General features: G+C 36.7%; 1 protein-coding gene across 3 annotated transcripts in view; it reads left to right on the plus strand.

Moving 5' to 3' along the window:
* Window positions 1-21154, plus strand: part of VPS50 (VPS50 subunit of EARP/GARPII complex) — a 203689-nt gene that overhangs the window by 52319 nt on the left and 130216 nt on the right. For all 3 annotated transcript variants that reach the window (XM_037836677.1, XM_037836679.1, XM_037836678.1), the window contains exons 10-12: window positions 740-782; window positions 2511-2609; window positions 19966-20106. In XM_037836677.1, the coding sequence (XP_037692605.1) occupies window positions 740-782; window positions 2511-2609; window positions 19966-20106 (283 nt within the window). The remainder of the gene's footprint in view (window positions 1-739; window positions 783-2510; window positions 2610-19965; window positions 20107-21154) is intronic.

Consider the following 21154-nt stretch of genomic DNA (forward strand, 5'->3'; position numbering starts at 1 on the left):
ATTCTTTTAGAAAGAAAATCAGTCATTAATTCATGTAGAAACTTCTAATTACTTTACAATTTTATTTTGTATTTATTTTATATTCTTTATTCTTATGCCAAAAGTCTTTGGTCTTGATGACATTAACATAATTAACAATTAATATGTATTATATATTCAATATATGCTTATTATTTATAATTTTTAAGTGATAATATTTAGATGTATTGCATTAGGAATATGTAGGAAAATTACTGTGCTTTTAGAAGTAATTCTTCCACCATTTTGATACATAGTTTTTTGTTTCATTTTAGGAATTCCTCTTTTTTTTTTAACTTAATGACTTTAATTTTTAATTAAGAAAAATATTTGTATGGTTCGAGTCAAAAATATAAAACAATGTATGTTCAGTTTTATCTTGCTTCCTTATCTGTCACCTCACTCTGTTCCCTCCTTCTCAAAAGTAACCATTTTCAATTAATTTTGGTTTAGTCTTTCAGAGTTTTTTTTTAAGTGCAATTTTAAGTTTGTGTGTGTGTGTGTGTAAGTGTGTGTGTGTATGAAATATCTTTTAAATTCCATTGGAATTAAGAGCATAGAAGTATTTCCAAATGGCAGCTGTAGAATCAGCAGCAAGGCTAAGACTTATCGCTCATAATGTTTATTTTTTAATTTACTGAGTATTTATTCTGTTGGTCTATACTTACCTCTTAGTTTGTTTTAAAGATAGATTTGTCTAACATTCTGTTTTATTAAATAGTGAACTGAATTCAAAGCTGCAAGATACTTTAGAACAAATTGAGGTAAGAAGGGTTACATTGTGATTTAAATGGCTTTCTCTTTTTAGAGCTTTTGAATGGCATTGGTGTACTGTATATTTTGGCTCCCATATTATCATTATTACCAGTGTTTCCATTGTTTTTTGTTTGGAATATCTGTGCATGGCCAAATTAATGTTAATCTGCTTGCAAACTCACTGATACTTTTGGCGTCATGGAACTGCAAACAATATTTGAAAATATCACCATTTCCAGGAAAATCCCCAAACTGTTGGTTGTAGGTGTGTCCTCATTATATAAATTATAGCCACAATATTTTCCACGTATTAATTTTTTTTACCAATTGCTTCTCCTTTTTAGTTTAGTGAATTGATTTCCTTAAGAATAACTTCTAGGTGATGAAAAGTCTCCTAAATTCTTAAGCTTAATAATAGTATCTCATATATTTCATGAAAAATGTAGTAACTGGCAAAGAAAAGTTATGTCATTGTGAACATGAAACCTTGCTTTTCCTCCTACAGATATTCAGAGTTTGTCTCTTTTCTTAGCAGTCTTTGCAAAGTAGAGTATTTATTGAAATAAATTTAATAAAAATTTGGTTTCTTCTAATATTTGTATTATTGTTTTCTTGATAAGAATGTTGAAGCTGGACTTTCTAATGACCTTTTGTGAAAGTAGCTTTTGATCATGAATGCAAATACTTGCTAATTATAAAAAGCATAACAACTGTTTTGAAAATGCTGTAAGTAAACAATCCCCTGAATATTTTTCGTGAGGGTTTTCTGTTGAAAGCTCAGAAACTTACTCTTTTTTCAAATGCAATTTTATTGAGATATATTCACATACTATATATTTTATTGAGATATATTCGCACACCAAATAATCCATCCAAAGTATATAATCAGTGGTGCACTGTATCATCATATAGTTGTTCATCAATTTTAGAACATTTTCCTTACTCCAAAATAAAGAAAAAAATAAAAAAGAGTACCCGAAATATCCCATATTGCTTATCCCTCCTATTATTTATATATTTTTTGTCTTTATTTTATTACCCATCTGCCCATACACTGGATAAAGTGAGTGTCAGTCACAAGGTTTTCACAATCATACAGTCACATGATAAAAGCTATGTAGTTATATAATCATCATCAAGAATCACATACTTACCCTTAATACACACTATAGTGTGTAAATAAAAATTTGTAGAAAATTATTATTTTAAAATGAACTCCTTGAAGTAAAAACTCATAAACAAAGTCAGTAGGTTTAGATATAAAAGCTTATATGTTGAGAGGTGTGTGCTTTTAAGAACAATGAAATTTTCTTGGGAATTACTTTTCAGTAATCACAGAATTGTTTTATTGTTTTTCATTAGTTCCACTAATTCAGTTCCTATAAATTAAGGTTTTAGGAATGCTTCAGGAAACATAAACTTACATAAAAATAAAAAAAAAAATAAAATTCCTTAAGCGATTATTATACTTATTTTGTATCCATTTAAACAGTAGTCATGGGTTTTTATAAACTCCAATGTTAATAATATCTCAATAAACTTGATTTAAGTTTCTAATAAATGATAATTCCTATTTATTTATAATTTTAGTTAAATGTTTTGACTCCTAAATCCGGTGTGATACTAGTTGTATTTAGATATGAATTAAAAGTGAGAAATTAGACTTAATGTTTTCTCCTCATTGGTGGAAAACATGATTCCTTAACCACTTCTTGCTTCCTCTTTTAACTGCCTAGGAACAGTTGGATGTAGCGCTTTCCAAGATCTGCAAGTATTTTGACATTAACCATTATACCAAAGTTCAGCAAGCTTATCGACTTCTTGGGAAAACACAGGTTAGTTTTGAAAGGTTGTTTGCTTTTTTTCTTAATCAAAATTCTATTGATTTTCAAGATTGCTTAAGTCTGAATATTACTAATGTAGTGCTCTTAATGGGTTTCATTTAACAAAGCAAGTTTTTATTCTGTGCTAGCAATTGTGATGTAGTTCACATAGATGCAGAGTTCATGTAGTGTGATTAAAACATTACAAAAATTTGTTTTGAACCAAATAGTATAGTGTTTTTCAGGTTTAATATTCTTACAATTTCATATAGGTTTTTAAAAAAATTTTATACTTCTTTTATTGTGAACTTTAACATATATATATGACAGTGATAACTTTCAAAATAAGATTTAACAAGTAGAGAGCAAATTTCAAAGAATGTTACGGGTCACAGTTCCACAATTTCAGCTATTTCCATTATTGTAAAATATAGCATATATATAGAAAGTTGTTAACTTTCAAAGTACAGCTCAACAAACATTTTTATAGTTAATTTCAAAAAACCATTTGGGGTTACAGTTTCACAGTTTCAGTTCTTTCCGTATTGTTAAATACAGGATATATACGGAAAGGTGAAAACTTTCAAAGCACAATTCAACAAATTGCTATAGAGTAAATTTCAAAGAGTGTTATAGGTTACAGAGCCACCATTTCAGTTATTTCCTTCTAGCTATTCTAATACCTAGCATCTAAACATATACATACATGCATATATATACCTATATATATATATATATTTATATAAAGTTTCAGTATTTGTAATTCTTTGTTAAATCCTATCTTGTCTGTTGCTGCCCCTTCCACTTGTTTAATCACTTTCTTGATCTTCAGGGGTGTCTAGGCAGTGACCACCCTAACTTGTTCATATTGGAAAGGGGTGTCAACATTATGGGGAAGGGGGCTGCATCTGACTGTTGTTCTTGAAGAGGCTGTTGCCTATGGGTTTTAGGGCTTGTCTGTCATAGGAACACTCTGGTGGATTTAAGTTCTTCAGAGAAAGCTTAGTGAGTGAATCTTTTATAGAATCTCAGATAGGGACCTAGGTATTTTTAGGAACTACTGTTGGTGAGGAAATGTCATACTGTGGTGTGGCCATTTGGGATATCTAGGTGGGAGTCATGTCCAGTGTTGGTGGGGGGAGGTTAATGAATTTATTTTCTGAGTTTGGATTAGAGAGAGAAAGGCCACATCTGAACAACAAAAGAGATTCTCTGGAGGTGCGCCTTAGGCATAATTATAGGAAGGCTTAGCCTCCAATTTATAGCACTAAGTTTCACAAGAGAAAGCCTCAAGACTGAGGGCCTGATTTATTAAGTAGTGGGTTCCTAATTTCACAAAACATATATTCTGTCCCAAGATAAATAGTCAGTTTCTCACATTATCATCACTTAGTTGTATAATAATCATCATTCTCAATTTTAAACAAATAGCATAACATAAAGCATCCCAGAGCTCTTATCAGCCACTAATTATTCATCCCTAGTTTAGTGTAGTGGAGGTAAGATATTCTATTAAATACAGTCTATAATATGTAATGGGTAGTTTTTCAATATACCACTCTGTTGTTAACTCTTTGTACCAGTGTCATGCTTTCTAAGTATATCATGTTAACACTTATTTATGTTTTTAGTGCTACCCTGTCTGTGGGTTACATGTCTTTAAACAACCACTTTTGAACATGTTCACCTTTAATGTGGCACTGATACTTATAATCCCATTAATGAACGATAATCACACCTGTCCAATATCATACCATTAACTTCACCCTCATTATCATATCTATACATATTAGATTATCATTCCCCCTTTGCTAGCTTCTGTCTGTCTCTTAGTCCCCTGTGTTCTACATTATAAGGCATTTATTTTACATTCTTCACAGAGTTCACATTAGTGGTAACATACGATATCTCTCCTTTTGTGTCTGGATGTTTCACTCAACATTATGTCTTCAAGATTCATTCATGTTTTATGTTTCAAGACCTTCTTCCTTCTTATTGCTGCATAGTGTTCCACGGTATGTATATGCCACATTTTGTTGATCCACTTAAATGTTAAAGGACACTTGGATTGTTTCCTTCTCTTGGCAATTGTGAACAGTGCTGCTGTGAACATTGGTATGCAAATGTCTGTTCATGTCACTGCTTTCATGTCTTCTGGGTATATACCAAGAAGTGAAGTTGCTGGATTGTAGTGTAACTTGATATCTAGTTTTCTGTGGAACGACCAAACTGTCTTCCACAGCAGCTGTACCATTATAGAGTCCCACCAGCAATGAATAAGTGTTCCAGTTTCTCCACATCCTGTCCAGTGTTTTTAGTTTCCTGTTTGTTTAATGGCAGTCATTCTTACTGGTGTGAGATGATATCTCATTGTGGTCTTGATTCCTTAATAGCTAGTGAAGATGAACATTTTTTAAGGGATTTTTTTAGCCGTTTGTATTTGCTATTCGGAGAAATGTCTTTTCATATATTTTGCCCATTTTATAATTGAGCTGTTTGTACTACTGTCATTGAGTTGTAGGATTTCTTTACATATGCAGCATATCAGTCTCTTATCAGATACATGGTTTCCAAATATTTTCTCCTGTTGTGATGGCTGCTTTTTCACCTTTTTGACAAATTCCTTTGAGGTACAGAAGCTTTTGATTTTGAGGAATTCCCATTTATCTGTTTTTTTGTTCATTTCTTGTGCTTTGGGTGCAAGGTCTAAGAAGCTACCTCCTGAGGAGGCGGGGCAAGATGGCAGACTGGTGAGCTGTATGTTTTAGTTACTCCTCCAGGAAAGTAGGTAGAAAGCCAGGAACTGCGTGGACTGGACACCACAGAGGAATCTGACTTTGGGCATACTTCATACAACACTCATGAAAACGTGGAACTGCTGAGATCGGCAAAATCTGTGAGTTTTTGCGGCCAGGGGACCTGCGCCCCTCCCTGCCAGGCTCGGTCCCGGGGGAGGAGGGGCTGTCAGCTCCGGGAAGGAGAAGGGAGAACTGCAGTGGCAGCCCTTATCGGAAACTCATTCTACTGATCCAAACTCCAAACATAGATAGACTGAGACCAGACACCAGAGAATCTGAGAGCAGCCAGCCCAGCAGAGAGGAGACAGGCATAGAAAAAAAACAACACGAAAAACTCCAAAATAAAAGCGGAGGATTTTTGGAGTTCTGGTGAACATAGAAAGGGGAAGGGCCCTGAGGCGCATATGCAAATCCCGAAGAAAAGCTGATCTCTCTGCCCTGTGGACCTTTCCTTAATGGCCCTGGTTGCTTTGTCTCTTAGCATTTCAATAACCCATTAGATCTCTGAGGAGGGCCCGTTTTTTGTTTTTTTTTTTTAATCCTTTTTTCTTTTTCTAAAACAATTACTCAAAGAAGCCCAATACAGAAAGCTTCAAAGACTTACTATTTGGGCAGGTCAAGTCAAGAGCAGAACTAGGAGAGCTCTGAGACAAAACGCAATAATCCAGTGGCTGAGAAAATTGACTAAACACCACAACTTCCCAAGAAAAGGGGGGTGTCCGCTCACAGCCATCATCCTGGTGGACAGGAAACACTCCTGCCCATCACCAGCCCCATAGCCCAGAACTGCCCCAGACAACCCAGTGTGACGGAAGTGCTTCAAATAACAGGCACACACCACAAAACTGGGCGTGGACATTAGCCTTCCCTGCAACCTCAGCTGATTGTCCCAGAGTTTGGAAGGTAGAGCAGTGTGAATTAACAAAGCCCCATTCAGCCATCATTTCAGCAGACTGGGAGCCTCCCTACACAGCCCAGCAGCCCAGAACTGCCCTGGGGGGACGGCACTCACCTGTGACATAGCACAGTCATCCCTCAACAGAGGACCCGGGGTGCACGGCCTGGAAGAGGGGCCCACTTGCAAGTCTCAGGAGCCATACGCCAATACCAAGGACCTGTGGGTCAGCGGCAGAGACAAACTGTGGCAGGACTGAACTGAAGGATTAGACTATTGCAGCAGCTTTAAAACTCTAGGATCACCAGGGAGATTTGATTGTTAGAGCCACCCCCCCCTCCCTGACTGCCCAGAAACACGCCCCATATACAGGGCAGGCAACACCAACTACACACGCAAGCTTGGTACACCAATTGGACCCCACAAGACTCACTCCCCCACTCACCAAAAAGGCTAAGCAGGGGAGAACTGGCTTGTGGAGAACAGGTGGCTCGTGGACGCCACCTGCTGGTTAGTTAGAGAAAGTGTAGTCCACGAAGCTGTGGATCTGATAAATTAGAGATAAGGACTTCAATTGGTCTACAAATCCTGAAAGAACCCTATCAAGTTCAGCAAATGCCACGAGGCCAAAAACAACAGAAAATTATAAAGCATATGAAAAAACCAGACGATATGGATAACCCAAGCCCAAGCACCCAAATCAAAAGACCAGAAGAGACACAGCACCTAGAGCAGCTACTCAAAGAACTAAAGATGAACAATGAGACCATAGTACGGGAGATAAAGGAAATCAAGAAGACCCTAGAAGAGCATAAAGAAGACATTGCAAGACTAAATAAAAAAATGGATGATCTTATGGAAATTAAAGAAACTGTTGACCAAATTAAAAAGATTCTGGACACTCATAGTACAAGACTAGAGGAAGTTGAACAACGAATCAGTGACCTGGAAGATGACAGAATGGAAAATGAAAGCATAAAAGAAAGAATGGGGAAAAAAATTGAAAAAATCGAAATGGACCTCAGGGATATGATAGATGATATGAAACGTCCGAATATAAGACTCATTGGTGTCCCAGAAGGGGAAGAAAAGGGTAAAGGTCTAGGAAGAGTATTCAAAGAAATTGTTGGGGAAAACTTCCCAAATCTTCTAAACAACATAAATACACAAATCATAAATGCTCAGCGAACTCCAAATAGAATAAATCCAAATAAACCCACTCTGAGACATATACTGATCACACTATCAAACACAGAAGAGAAGGAGCAAGTTCTGAAAGCAGCAAGAGAAAAGCAATTCACCACATACAAAGGAAACAGCATAAGACTAAGTAGTGACTACTCAGCAGCCACCATGGAGGCAAGAAGGCAGTGGCACGATATATTTAAAATTCTGAGTGAGAAAAATTTCCAGCCAGGAATACTTTATCCAGCAAAGCTCTCCTTCAAATTTGAGGGAGAGCTTAAATTTTTCACAGACAAACAAATGCTGAGAGAATTTGCTAACAAGAGACCTGCCCTACTGGAGATACTAAAGGGAGCCCTACAGACAGAGAAACAAAGAAAGGACAGAGAGACTTGGAGAAAGGTTCAGTACTAAAGAGATTCGGTATGGGTACAATAAAGGATATTAATAGACAGAGGGGAAAAATATGACAAACATAAACCAAAGGATAAGATGGCTGATTCAAGAAATGCCTTCACGGTTATAACGTTGAATGTAAATGGATTAAACTCCCCAATTAAGAGCTATAGATTCGCAGAATGGATCAAAAAAAATGAACCATCAATATGTTGCATACAAGAGACTCATCTTAGACACAGGGACACAAAGAAACTGAAAGTGAAAGGATGGAAAAAAATATTTCATGCAAGCTACAGCCAAAAGAAAGCAGGTGTAGCAATATTAATCTCAGATAAAATAGACTTCAAATGCAGGGATGTTTTGAGAGACAAAGAAGGCCACTACGTACTAATAAAAGGGGCAATTCAGCAAGAAGAAATAACAATCGTAAATGTCTATGCACCCAGCCAAGGTGCCACAAAATACATGAGAGAAACACTGGCAAAACTAAAGGAAGCAATTGATGTTTCCACAATAATTGTGGGAGACTTCAACACATCACTCTCTCCTATAGATAGATCAACCAGACAGAAGACCAATAAGGAAATTGAAAACCTAAACAATCTGATAAATGAATTAGATTTAACAGACATATACAGGACCTTACATCCCAAATCACCAGGATACACATACTTTTCTAGTGCTCATGGAACTTTCTCCAGAATAGATCATATGCTGGGACATAAAACAAGCCTCAATAAATTTAAAAAGATTGAAATTATTCAAAGCACATTCTCTGACCACAATGGAATACAATTAGAAGTCAATAACCATCAGAGACTTAGAAAATTCACAAATACCTGGAGGTTAAACAACACACTCCTAAACAATCAGTGGGTTAAAGAAGAAATAGCAAGAGAAATTGCTAAATATATAGAGACGAATGAAAATGAGAACACAACATACCAAAACCTATGGGATGCAGCAAAAGCAGTGCTAAGGGGGAAATTTTTAGCACTAAACGCATATATTAAAAAGGAAGAAAGAGCCAAAATCAAAGAACTAATGGATCAACTGAAGAAGCTAGAAAATGAACAGCAAACCAATCCTAAACCAAGTAGAAGAAAAGAAATAACAAGGATTAAAGCAGAAATAAATGACATAGAGAACAAAAAAACAATAGAGAGGATAAATATCACCAAAAGTTGGTTCTTTGAGAAGATCAACAAGATTGACAAGCCCCTAGCTAGACTGACAAAATCAGAAAGAGAGAAGACCCATATAAACAAAATAATGAATGAAAAAGGTGACATAACTGCAGATCCTGAAGAAATTAAAAAAATTATAAGAGGATACTATGAACAACTGTATGGCAACAAACTGGATAATGTAGAGGAAATGGACAATTTCCTGGAAACATATGAACAACCTAGACTGAAGAGAGAAGAAATAGAAGACCTCAACCAACCCATCACAAGCAAAGAGATCCAATCAGTCATCAAAAATCTTCCCGCAAATAAATGCCCAGGGCCAGATGGCTTCACAGGGGAATTCTACCAAACTTTCCAGAAAGAACTGACACCAATCTTACTCAAACTCTTTCAAAACATTGAAGAAAATGGAACACTACCTAACTCATTTTATGAAGCTAACATCAATCTAATACCAAAACCAGGCAAAGATGCTACAAAAAAGGAAAACTACTGGCCAATCTCCCTAATGAATATAGATGCAAAAATCCTCAACAAAATACTTGCAAATCGAATCCAAAGACACATTAAAAAAATCATACACCATGACCAAGTGGGGTTCATTCCAGGCATGCAAGGATGGTTCAACATAAGAAAAACAATCAATGTATTACAACACATTAAAAACTCGAAAGGGAAAAATCAATTGATCATCTCAATAGATGCTGAAAAAGCATTTGACAAAATCCAACATCCCTTTTTGATAAAAACACTTCAAAAGGTAGGAATTGAAGGAAACTTCCTCAACATGATAAAGAGCATATAGGAAAAACCCACAGCCAGCATAGTACTCAATGGTGAGAGACTGAAAGCCTTCCCTCTAAGATCAGGAACAAGACAAGGATGCCTGCTGTCACCACTGTTATTCAACATTGTGCTGGAAGTGCTAGCCAGGGCAATCCGGCAAGACAAAGAAATAAAAGGCATCCAAATTGGAAAAGAAGAAGTAAAACTGTCATTGTTTGCAGATGATATGATCTTATATCTAGAAAACCCTGAGAAATAGACGATACAGCTACTAGAGCTAATAAACAAATTTAGCAAAGTAGCGGGATACAAGGTTAATGCACATAAGTCAGTAATGTTTCTATATGCTAGAAATGAACAAACTGAAGAGACACTCAAGAAAAAGATACCATTTTCAATAGCAACTAAAAAAATCAAGTACCTAGGAATAAACTTAACCAAAGATGTAAAAGACCTATACAATGAAAACTACATAACTCTACTAAAAGAAATAGAAGGGGACCTTAAAAGATGGAAAAATATTCCATGTTCATGGATAGGAAGGCTAAATGTCATTAAGATGTCAATTCTACCCAAACTCATCTACAGATTCAATGCAATCCCAATCAAAATTCCAACAAGCTACTTTGCAGACTTGGAAAAGCTAGTTATCAAATTTATTTGGAAAGGGAAGATGCCTCGAATTGCTAAAGACACTCTAAAAAAGAAAAACGAAGTGGGAGGACTTACACTCCCTGACTTTGAAGCTTATTATAAAGCCACAGTTGCCAAAACAGCATGGTACTGGCACAAAGATAGACATATAGATCAATGGAATCGAATTGAGAATTCGGAGATAGACCCTCAGATCTATGGCCAGCTGATCTTTGATAAGGCCCCCAAAGTCATTGAACTGAGTCATAATGGTCTTTTCAACAAATGGGGCTGGGAGAGTTGGATATCCATATCCAAAAGAATGAAAGAGGACCCCTACCTCACCCCCTACACAAAAATTAACTCAAAATGGACAAAAGATCTCAATATAAAAGAAAGTACCATAAAATTCCTAGAAGATAATGTAGGAAAACATCTTCAAGACCTTGTATTAGGCGGCCACTTCCTAGACTTTACACCCAAAGCACAAGCAACAAAAGAGAAAACAGATAAATGGGAACTCCTGAAGCTTAGAAGTTTCTGCACCTCAAAGGAATTTCTCAAAAAGGTAAAGAGGCAGCCAACTCAATGGGAAAAAATTTTTGGAAACCATGTATCTGACAAAAGACTGATATCTTGCATATATAAAGAAATCCTACAACTCAATGACAATAGTACAGTTGGCCCAATTATAAAATGGGCAAAAGATATGAAAAGACAGTTCTCTGAAGAGGAAATACAAATGGCCAAGAAACACATGAAAAAATGTTCAGCTTCACTAGCTATTAGAGAGATGCAAATTAAGAGCACAATGAGATACCATCTAACACCGATTAGAATGGCTGCCATTAAACAAACAGGAAACTACAAATGCTGGATGGGATGTGGAGAAATTGGAACTCTTATTCATTGTTGGTGGGACTGTATAATGGTTTAGCCACTCTGGAAGTCAGTCTGGCAGTTCCTTAGAAAACTAGATATAGAGTTACCATTCGATCCAGCGATTGCACTTCTCGGTATATACCCGGAAGATCGGAAAGCAGTGACACGAACAGATATCTGCACGCCAATGTTCATAGCAGCATTATTCACAATTGCCAAAAAATGGAAACAACCCAAATGTCCTTCAACAGATGAGTGGATAAATAAAATGTGGTATATACACACGATGGAATACTACGTGGCAGTAAGAAAGAACGATCTCGTGAAACATATGACAACATGGATGAACCTTGAAGACATAATGCTGAGCGAAATAAGCCAGGCACAAAAAGAGAAATATTATATTCTACCACTAATGTGAACTTTGAAAAATGTAAAACAAATGGTTTATAATGTAGAATGTAGGGGAACTAGCAATAGAGAGCAATTAAGGAAGGGGGAACAATAATCCAAGAAGAACAGATAAGCTATTTAACATTCTGGGGATGCCCAGGAATGACTATGGTCTGTTAATTTCTGATGGATATAGTAGGAGCAAGTTCACAGAAATGTTGCTATATTAGGTAACTTTCTTGGGGTAAAGTAGGAACATGTTGGAAGTTAAGCAGTTATCTTAGGTTAGTTGTCTTTTTCATACTCCCTTGTTATGGTCTCTGAAATGTTCTTTTATTGTATGTTTGTTTTGTTTTTAACTTTTTTTTCATACAGTTGATTTAAAAAAGAAGGGAAAGTTAAAAAAAAAAAAGAAAAAGAAAAAAGAAAAACAAGAAAAAAAAAAGATGTAGTGCTCCCTTGAGGAGCCTGTGGAGAATGCAGGGGTATTCGCCTACCCCACCTCCATGGTTGCTAACAGGACCACAGACATAGGGGACTGGTGGTTTGATGGGTTGAGCCCTCTACCACAGGTTTTACCCTTGGGAAGACGGTTGCTGCAAAGGAGAGGCTAGGCCTCCCTATGGTTGTGCCTAAGAGCCTCCTCCCGAATGCCTCTTTGTTGCTCAGATGTGGCCCTGTCTCTCTAGCTAAGCCAACTTGAAAGGTGAAATCACTGCCCTCCCCCCTACGTGGGATCAGACACCCAGGGGAGTGAATCTCCCTGGCAACGTGGAATATGACTCCCGGGGAGGAATGTAGACCTGGCATCGTGGGACGGAGAACATCTTCTTGACCAAAAGGGGGATGTGAAAGGAAATGAAATAAGCTTCAGTGGCAGAGAGAATCCAAAAGGAGCCGAGAGGTCACTCTGGTGGGCACTCTTACGCACACTTTAGACTACCCGTTTGAGGTTCTAAAGAATTGGGGTAGCTGGTGGTGGATACCTGAAACTATCAAACTACAACCCAGAACCCATGAATCTCGAAGACAGTTGTATAAAAATGTAGCTTATGAGGGGTGACAATGGGATTGGGAAAGCGATAAGGACCACACTCCACTTTGTCTAGTTTATGGATGGATGAGTAGAAAAATAGGGGAAGGAAACAAACAGACAAAGGTACCCAGTGTTCTTCTTTACTTCAATTGCTCTTTTTCACTCTAATTATTATTCTTGTTATTCTTGTGTGTGTGCTAATGAAGGTGTCAGGGATTGATTTGGGTGATGAATGTACAACTATGTAATGGTACTGTGAACAATCGAAAGTACGATTTGTTTTGTATGACTGCGTGGTATATGAATATATCTCAATAAAATGAAGATTAAAAAAAAAAAAAAAAAAGACATAATGTTGAGCAGAATAAGCCAGGCACAAAAAGAGAGATATTGTATGTTACCACTAATGTGAATTCTGTGAAAAATGTACAATGTTTTATACTGTAGAATGTAGGGGACCTAGAGATACCAATTAGTGGAGGGGGAATGATAATCTAAGAAGAACAGATAAACTATGGAGGGTAATCTCAATGTTATGGGAATGCTCAGGAATGATTATGGTTTGTAAACTTGGATATAGTAAGATCATGTTGGAAGCAATAGAGTTATTTTAGGTTTTTTTTTTTCTCTTATTCCTTTGTTTTTTTAGGGGTTGTTAATTTTCTTGGGGTATGGTAGGAACATGTTGGAAGCAATGTAGTTATTTTAGATTATTTGTTTTTCTTACTCCTCTGTTTGGACATGGTTTATTAATTTTCTTGGGGTATGGTAGGAACATATTGGAAGCAAAGTAGTTATTTTAGGTTATTTGTTTTCCTTAATCCATTGCTTTGTTTGAAATGTTGTGGGGTTTTTTTGGTTGTTGTTTGCCTGTTTGTTTTTAATTTTTTGATAAACAAAGTTAAAAAATTGAAAAAAAATCAGTAGAAAAATGGGAGTAAAAACTAAATGACAAATAGGGTGGGATGGGGGGATGGTTTGGGTATTCTCTTTTCACTTTTATTTTTTATTCTTATTCTGATTCTTTCTGATGTAAGGAAAATGTTCAGAAATAGATTGTGTTGATGAACACATAACTATATGATCATACTGTGAACAGTTGATTGTATACCATGGATGACTGTATGGTTTGTGAATATATTTCAATAAAACTGAATTAAAAAAAAAAAAAAAAAAGAAGCTACCTCCTTATACTAGGTCTTGAAGATGTTTCCCTGCATTATCTTCTAGGAGTTTTATGGTACTGTCTCTTATATTGAGGTCTTTGATCCACTTTGAGTTAATTTTTGTACAGGGTGTGAAGTAGGGGTCCTCTTTCATTCTTTTGGATATGAATATCTAGTTCTTCCAGCCCCATTTGTTGAAGAGACTGTTCTGTCCCAGTTTAGTAAGCTTTGTTAAAAATCAGTCGACCATAGATCTGGGGGTCTATTTCTGAATTCTCAGTTTAATTCCATTGATCCACATATCTATCTTTGCGTCAATACCATGCTATTTTGACTACTGTGGCTTTAAGTTAGGCTTCAAAGTCAGAAAGTGTAAATCCTCCCACTTTGTTTTTCTTTTTTAGAATGTTTTTAGCAATTTGAGGCCCCTTTCCCTTCCAATAAATTTGATAACTAGCTTTTCCAAGTCTGCAAAGTAAGTTGTTGGAATTTTGATTGGCATTGTGTTGAATCTGTAGATTAGTTTCGGTAGGATTGACATCTTAACGATGTTTAGCCTTCCTATCCATGGACGTGGAATATCTTTCCATCTCTTTAATTCTTTTAGTAAAGTTATGTAGTTTTCTGTGTAGAGGTCTTTTACCTCCTTTGTTAGTTTTATTCCTAGTTACTTGCTTTTTTTAGTTGCTATTGTGAGTGGATTTTTTTCCTGAGTGTCTCTTCCGTTAGGTCACTTCTAGTGTATAGGAACATTACTGACTTTTGCACATTAATCTTTTATCCCGCCATGTTGCTGAATTTGTTTATTAGCTCAAGTAGCTATGTTATTGATTTCTCAGGATTTTCCAAATGTCGTGTCATTTGCAAATAATGACAGTTTTACTTCTTTGTTTCCAATTTGGATATCTTTAATTTCTTTGTCTTGCTGGACTTCTCTGGTTAGAACTTCTAGCACAATGTTGAATGATAGTGGTGACAGCGGGCACCCTTGTCTCATTCCTGATCTTAGGGGGAAGGCTTTCAGTCTCTTATTGTTGAGTACTATGCTGGCTTTGGGTTTTTCATATATGTGCTTTATCATATTGAGTGGGTTTCCTTCAATTTCTACCTTTTGAAGTGTTTTTATCAAAAAAAGATGCTGAATTTTTTTTGAATGTTTTCCAGCATCTATTGAGACGATACTTGATTTTTCCCTTTCGATTTGTTAATGTGTGTATTACATTGAATGATTTCCTTATGTTGAACCATCCTTGGCATGCGTGGGATGAACCCCACTTGATTGTGGTGTATACTTATTTAACTGGGTCTTTGGATTTGATTTGCAAGCATTTTGCTGAGAATTTTTGCATCTATATTCATTAGGGAGATTGGCCTGTAGTCTTCCTTTCTTGTAACATCTTTATCTGGTTTTGGTATTAGAGTGACGTTAGCTTCGTAAAATGTTTAGGTAGTGTTCCCTTTCCTTCAATGTTTTGAAAGAGTTGGAGGAGGAATGGTATCAGTTCTTTTTGGAAAGTCTGGTAAATTCCCCTGTTAAGCCATCTGGCCCTGGGCTTTTATTTGTAGGAAGCTTTTTGATGACTGATTGGCTCTCTTTACTTGTTATTGATTTGTGGAGGTCTCTCTATTTCTTCTTGGGTCAGTCTATGCTGTTTATGTGTTTCAAGGAAAATATCCATTTCCTCTAAACTGTCTAGTTTGTTGGCATACAGTTGTTCATAGTATCATCTTATGATTTTTAAAGTTTCTTTGGGATCCACAGAAATGTCCCCCTTCTCATTTATTATTTTGTTTATTTGGGTCTTCTCTCTTTTTGACTCAGTCAGTCTAGCTAAGGGTTTGTCAGTTTTGTTGATGTTCTCAAAGAACCAACTTTTGGTTTTATTTATTCGTTCTAATTTTTTTGTTGTTCTTTTTATAATTTATTTCCGCTTTAATCCTTGTTATTTCTTTTCTGCACTTGCTTTAGGGTTAGTTTGTTGATCATTCTCTAGCTTCTTCAATTGATCTATTAGTTATTTGATTTTAGTTCTTTCTTCCTTTTTAATGTATGCATTTAGAGCTATAAATTTCCCCCTCGATACTGCTTTCACTGCTTCCTGTAGGTTTTGATATTTTGTGTTCTTATTTTATTTGTCTCTAAATATTTACCAATTTCTTTTGCAATTTCTTCTTTGACCCAATGATTGTTTAGGAGTGTGTTGTTTAACCTCCACATATTTGTGAATGTTCTGGTTCTTTGATGGTTATTGACTTCTAATTGGATTCCATTGTGGTCAGAGAATGGGCTTTGAATAATTTCAATTTTTTAAAATTTATTGAGGCTTGTTTTTTGCCCCAGCAAATGATCCATGAGTGCTAGAGAAGAACACTTATCCTGGTAATTTTGGATGTAACGCTTTCTATATGTCTGTTAAGTCTAATTTGTTTATCACATTGTTTAGGTTCTCAGTTTCCTTATTGGTCCTCTGTCTGGTTGTTCTATCTATGGGAAAGAGTGGTGTATTGAAGTCTTCCACAATTATTGTGGAAACATCTATTGCTTCCTTCGGTTTTGCCAATGTTTGTCTCATGTACTTTTGAGCACCTTGATTAGGTACATAAACATTTATGATTGTTATTTCTTCTTGGTGAATTGTCCCTTTTATTAGTATATAGTGTCCTTCTTTATCTCTTATGACATCTTTGCATTGAATGTCTATTTTGTCTGATATTAGTATTGCTGTGTCTGCTTTCTTTTGGCTATAGCTTGCATGGAATATTTTTTCCATCTTTTCACTTTCAATTTCTTTGTGTCGCTGGGTTTAAGATGAGTCTGTTGTAAACAGCATATTGGTGATTCATATTTTTTAATCCATTCTGCCAATTTATATCTTTTAATTGGGGAGTTTAATTCATTCACATTTAATGTTATTTCTGTGAAGGCAAGTCTTGGAATCAGCCATCTTATCCTTTGGTTTTAGTTGTCAGATCTATTTTTCCCTTCTGTCTTTATTTGCTTTAAGTTATCCTTACTAATACTCTTCATTTCTGTGCCCTTCTCTATGCCTCTTCTTTCCTTTTTTCTCTGCCTGTAGAACTCCCTTTTGTATTTCTTGCAGGGCTGGTGTCTTGTTAACAAATTCACTCAGCAGTTATTTGTCTGTGAAAATTTTAAACTATCCCCTCAATTTTGAAGGAGAGCTTTGCTGGATGAAGAATTCTTGGCTGGCAGTTTTTCTCTTTCAGAATTTTTAATATGTCAAGCCACCGTCTTCTCTCCTCCATGGTGCCATTGAGTAGTCAGGACTTAGTCATATGTGGTTTCACTTGTATGTGGTTAATCTCTTCTCTCTTGCTGCTTTCAGAACTTTCTCCTTCTCTTCAACATTTGACAGTCTGATCAGAATATGTCTTGGAGTGGGTTTATTTGGATTTATTCTCTTTGGAGTTCGTTGGACGTCTTTGATTTGCGTATTTATGTCTTTTAGAAGGGTTGGAAAGTTTTCTCTAGCAATGTCTTTGAATACTCTTCCTAGCCCTTTAGTATTCTCTCCACCTTCTGGAACACCAACAATTCTTATGTTTGTGTGCTTCATGTTTCCATCATTTCCATGAGAGCTATTTCCAATTTTTTTATTTTTTTCACTGTTTATTCTTTTCTGCTTTTGCACTCCAGCATTTGCCCTGTAGTTTGCTAATTCTTTCCTCTGTCTCTTCAAATCTGCTGTTGTGTCTCAAGTATATTTTTAATTTGATCAACAGTATGTTTTCTTTCCTTAAGATGTTATTTTTTTATTTACTCTTTTCAAATTCTTCTTCTTTGTGCTCTTCTAGGGTCCTCCTGATGTCCTTTATGTCCTTTGCCATCACATTGAAATTGTTTTGGAGATTTGTGTATACTTCCTTGATTAATTGCTTCAAGTTTTGTGTGTCCCGTGGCTTTTTAATTTGGTCATTTGGGTTGTGCATATCTTCTGGTTTCTTCATATGCTTGATAATTTTCTGTTGTTTTTGGCCTCAGGGTATCTATAACTTGGCAGAGCTACAGCTTGGTGTAGTACACTTTCTGTGTCCTACCAGCAGATGGTACTTTTGAACCACTCTTACCCTCAAGCCAGTTCTCCCCCAATTCTGTCCATTAAGTGCGGTCCAAATTGTGTAGAAATCCAATCAGTGCACCAATTTTTTGTGTACACTGGGGACTGACCCCCTTGTGGGAAGGGAGTGAGCACTACGCCATTCAGTAGGGAGTCCACTCCAGGGCACAGTGGTCCTGGCAGTTCCCGGGGCTGTGGGTTGAGTACTCTTGGGCTGCAGAACTGAATGTCTCACTTTCCAGCTCAAATGCCCTGTAGGCCCTGTCAGATGTGTGCCTGCGAGTCCCTGGGGTTGGAGAGGGGCTCCTGGCACTTCCGTGCCACACCCTTGCCTGTCAGCTGTGCACACCATGGGCTTCCATGGAGGAAGAGTGGTTGTGGTCACAATACTGCTGAATCCTGAGTTCTGTCACGTGAGTTCTCTGCTGTGGGGCTGTGAGGGTTATCTCCTAGCCAACTACTGAGATGGGTGCATGGGGCTTAGAAAGCTGTTCCTTCTGCACTTGAGGGTTGGCTCTAGCTGCCAGTCCCCAGCTTGGTAGCTCTCAGCTGTGAGGCTGTGAGAGGTTATCACCCCAGCCAACTTCTGAGAAGTGTGCATGGGGCGTGGAAGGCTGCTCCCTTCTGTGCTCCTCAGCCAGCTCTAACTGCCCATCTCCAGTGGCATTCTGGGTCACACTCTCACCTGTCCCAAATGTAGTCTCCTGGCCTGCCCAGTTGCATTCTCACTTTGTGGTGTAGAAATCCCTGCCTGGCCAGTGGCACCCTCGAACTGCTGTTCTGGAGCATTTTCTGTCCTTCATCTAGTGTTTTTCACAGAGGAGAATTTTTCTCTCTCTCTCCTAATCCACCACCTTCCTGAAAGTCCCATGTAGGTTTTTTAAAAAAGCATAATTTTATTAAATAATTCTGTGGGAGAAGATGTGTAGTTTCTTTTACCTCGGCTCTTGGTCCTAGATCAGGAGTTCTTAACTTGGAGCTTTATGGGTTCCAAATGGGCCAACATTGCTTCCTTAAAAAGAGGGGTAAACTTTCGTATGCTTATCTGTAAAACAAGTCCATTGCACGTATCATTAAAGATTCATGCTTTAAGTATTCTTATTGCTCAAGGGATTTCTTGAGAAACTTGAAACAGGGCCATGGTTTGAAAGTTAAATGTATCTTCTATTTGCATAGGATTATACCTTTATCTGTACCACATTTAAACATGAAGGTTGTAAATGTTTCCTTCCCTTAACTATTCCCCTCCCTTAGAAGGAAATTTAAGGCTTTACAAAACCCTTTAAACTCTATTTCTGTTTTAAAATATGCATAAAGAAATATAGTTATTCATCATACTTTATTAATTTTTATGTCTTAAGCTGTAACTAGGAAAAAATACAAGGAAGACTTGAGGGACATATTGAGAATTTTGAGGGATGTATTTAAAGGCCTTCAGAAATACCTTTGTATCTTCTAATATCCCCCATAAGATTCATTCTTTCATATATTAAATATTTATTGATACCTACTATGTGCATTCTCTATGCACCTGAATATAGACCCTCTTATATTTTATACTCTCGTGATAGGAGACAGATAGTAAAGAAATAAATTATTATAATATCAAGTGGTAACAAGTGCTATAAAGAAATATAAAGCAGGGTAAAGGAATAAAATGAAATAGTGTTGAAGAGCTCAATTATAAATACAGAGAAACAAAGCATTGCTCGTGAGTCACATTTATTTTCCGTAGCATGATGCTGTGGTTATTTGAAAGGTCATTTGCACTATAATCAACACTATACTTATAATACTCTGAATAGTAGCTATTTTTGGTGCTGCAGCTATAATTGGTAAAGATTTTTTTCCTGTGTTTCTCCAATCTGTTGAAATTTATTTATTTTAATAACATCAAATCATGTTGTATGTTTTTTCTTTCCACAGACAGCAATGGATCAACTTCATATGCACTTTACCCAAGCCATCCATAATACTGTGTTTCAGGTGGTTCTTGGTTATGTGGAACTATGTGCAGGAAACACAGATACAAAATTCCAAAAGCTACAATATAAGGATCTCTGCACAGTATGTAGTACTTTAATTATCGTTCACGTCTCTTTTTTAGTTTTTGAGTGAATATTCTATTTCTCTTAGCCTACTGTTTGAAGAGACTACTAAAATAAAACCAAATATATATGCCAAGTGTCATTTTCTTCTATATTATTTCCTAGAGAAACTGGTGGACTCATTCACAAATGGTAAAGGTTGATGAAATGGTATAGTGTTGTGGAGACCAGTTACTTTTAAATTGACTTTCCACTATTGTGTAGCTTTTGTTACCCTTTTCTTTTGGGCTCTTAATTCTCTTCTTTGGTTGCGTCTAAGGTGCTTCTAAGTAGTCACCTGTGGTGGATTCTTGTATAAACTTTCAGTCTTTTTATTTGTATAAATGTTGTCTCTGTCAGCATCTGTAAGCACTTTCTCGTTTTCCTTCTTAAAGAAGCATAGGTCTATAGGTAATTTAACCCACAGGTGAGAAGTGGACTGATTTGTGCTATGTTTTAAAAGTAGATCCTGCCGATGAGTTGATATAGGGTGTGCAGAAAATAAAACGTTAAACAACTTGGTGAAGGTTGGTGATGTTTGCTTCTTCAGGCAAGACTGAGTGAGGAGCAGGCCTACATGATTTTTGTGTTGAACCTGTTAAGATACCTATTAAACATTCCAGCGGACTTGTTGAGGAGGCAATTGGATAAAAGAAACTGGAGAGAGACCAGAGCTAGATTTATAGATTTGGTAATAATCAACATCTAATTATATTTAAAGACATAATACTAGATAAGATCATTTGGGGAAGGAGTGTAGCTAAAGAAGACATGAGGGCTGTGGGCCCTATGACACTGAGGGATTGGACACTCAGGGATTCAGGGGAGAAGAAACCAGTAGAAGAGCCTGAGAAGGAGCAGCCAGTTGGGTAGGAAGAGAACCAGGAGATCATGGTGTCATAATGGTCTTAAAAAGAAAGGAGTTTCAAGAAGAAGGGTGTGTAAACCTATGTCAGATGCTGCTGAGAGTCTGAATAAGGTGCTGTTAAAGAATTGACCACTTGATTTGACAGTATGGAGGTCATTGT

The sequence above is a fragment of the Choloepus didactylus genome, chromosome 5 (assembly GCF_015220235.1).
Source record: "Choloepus didactylus isolate mChoDid1 chromosome 5, mChoDid1.pri, whole genome shotgun sequence".
In the NCBI taxonomy this organism is placed as follows: Eukaryota; Metazoa; Chordata; class Mammalia; order Pilosa; family Megalonychidae; genus Choloepus; species Choloepus didactylus.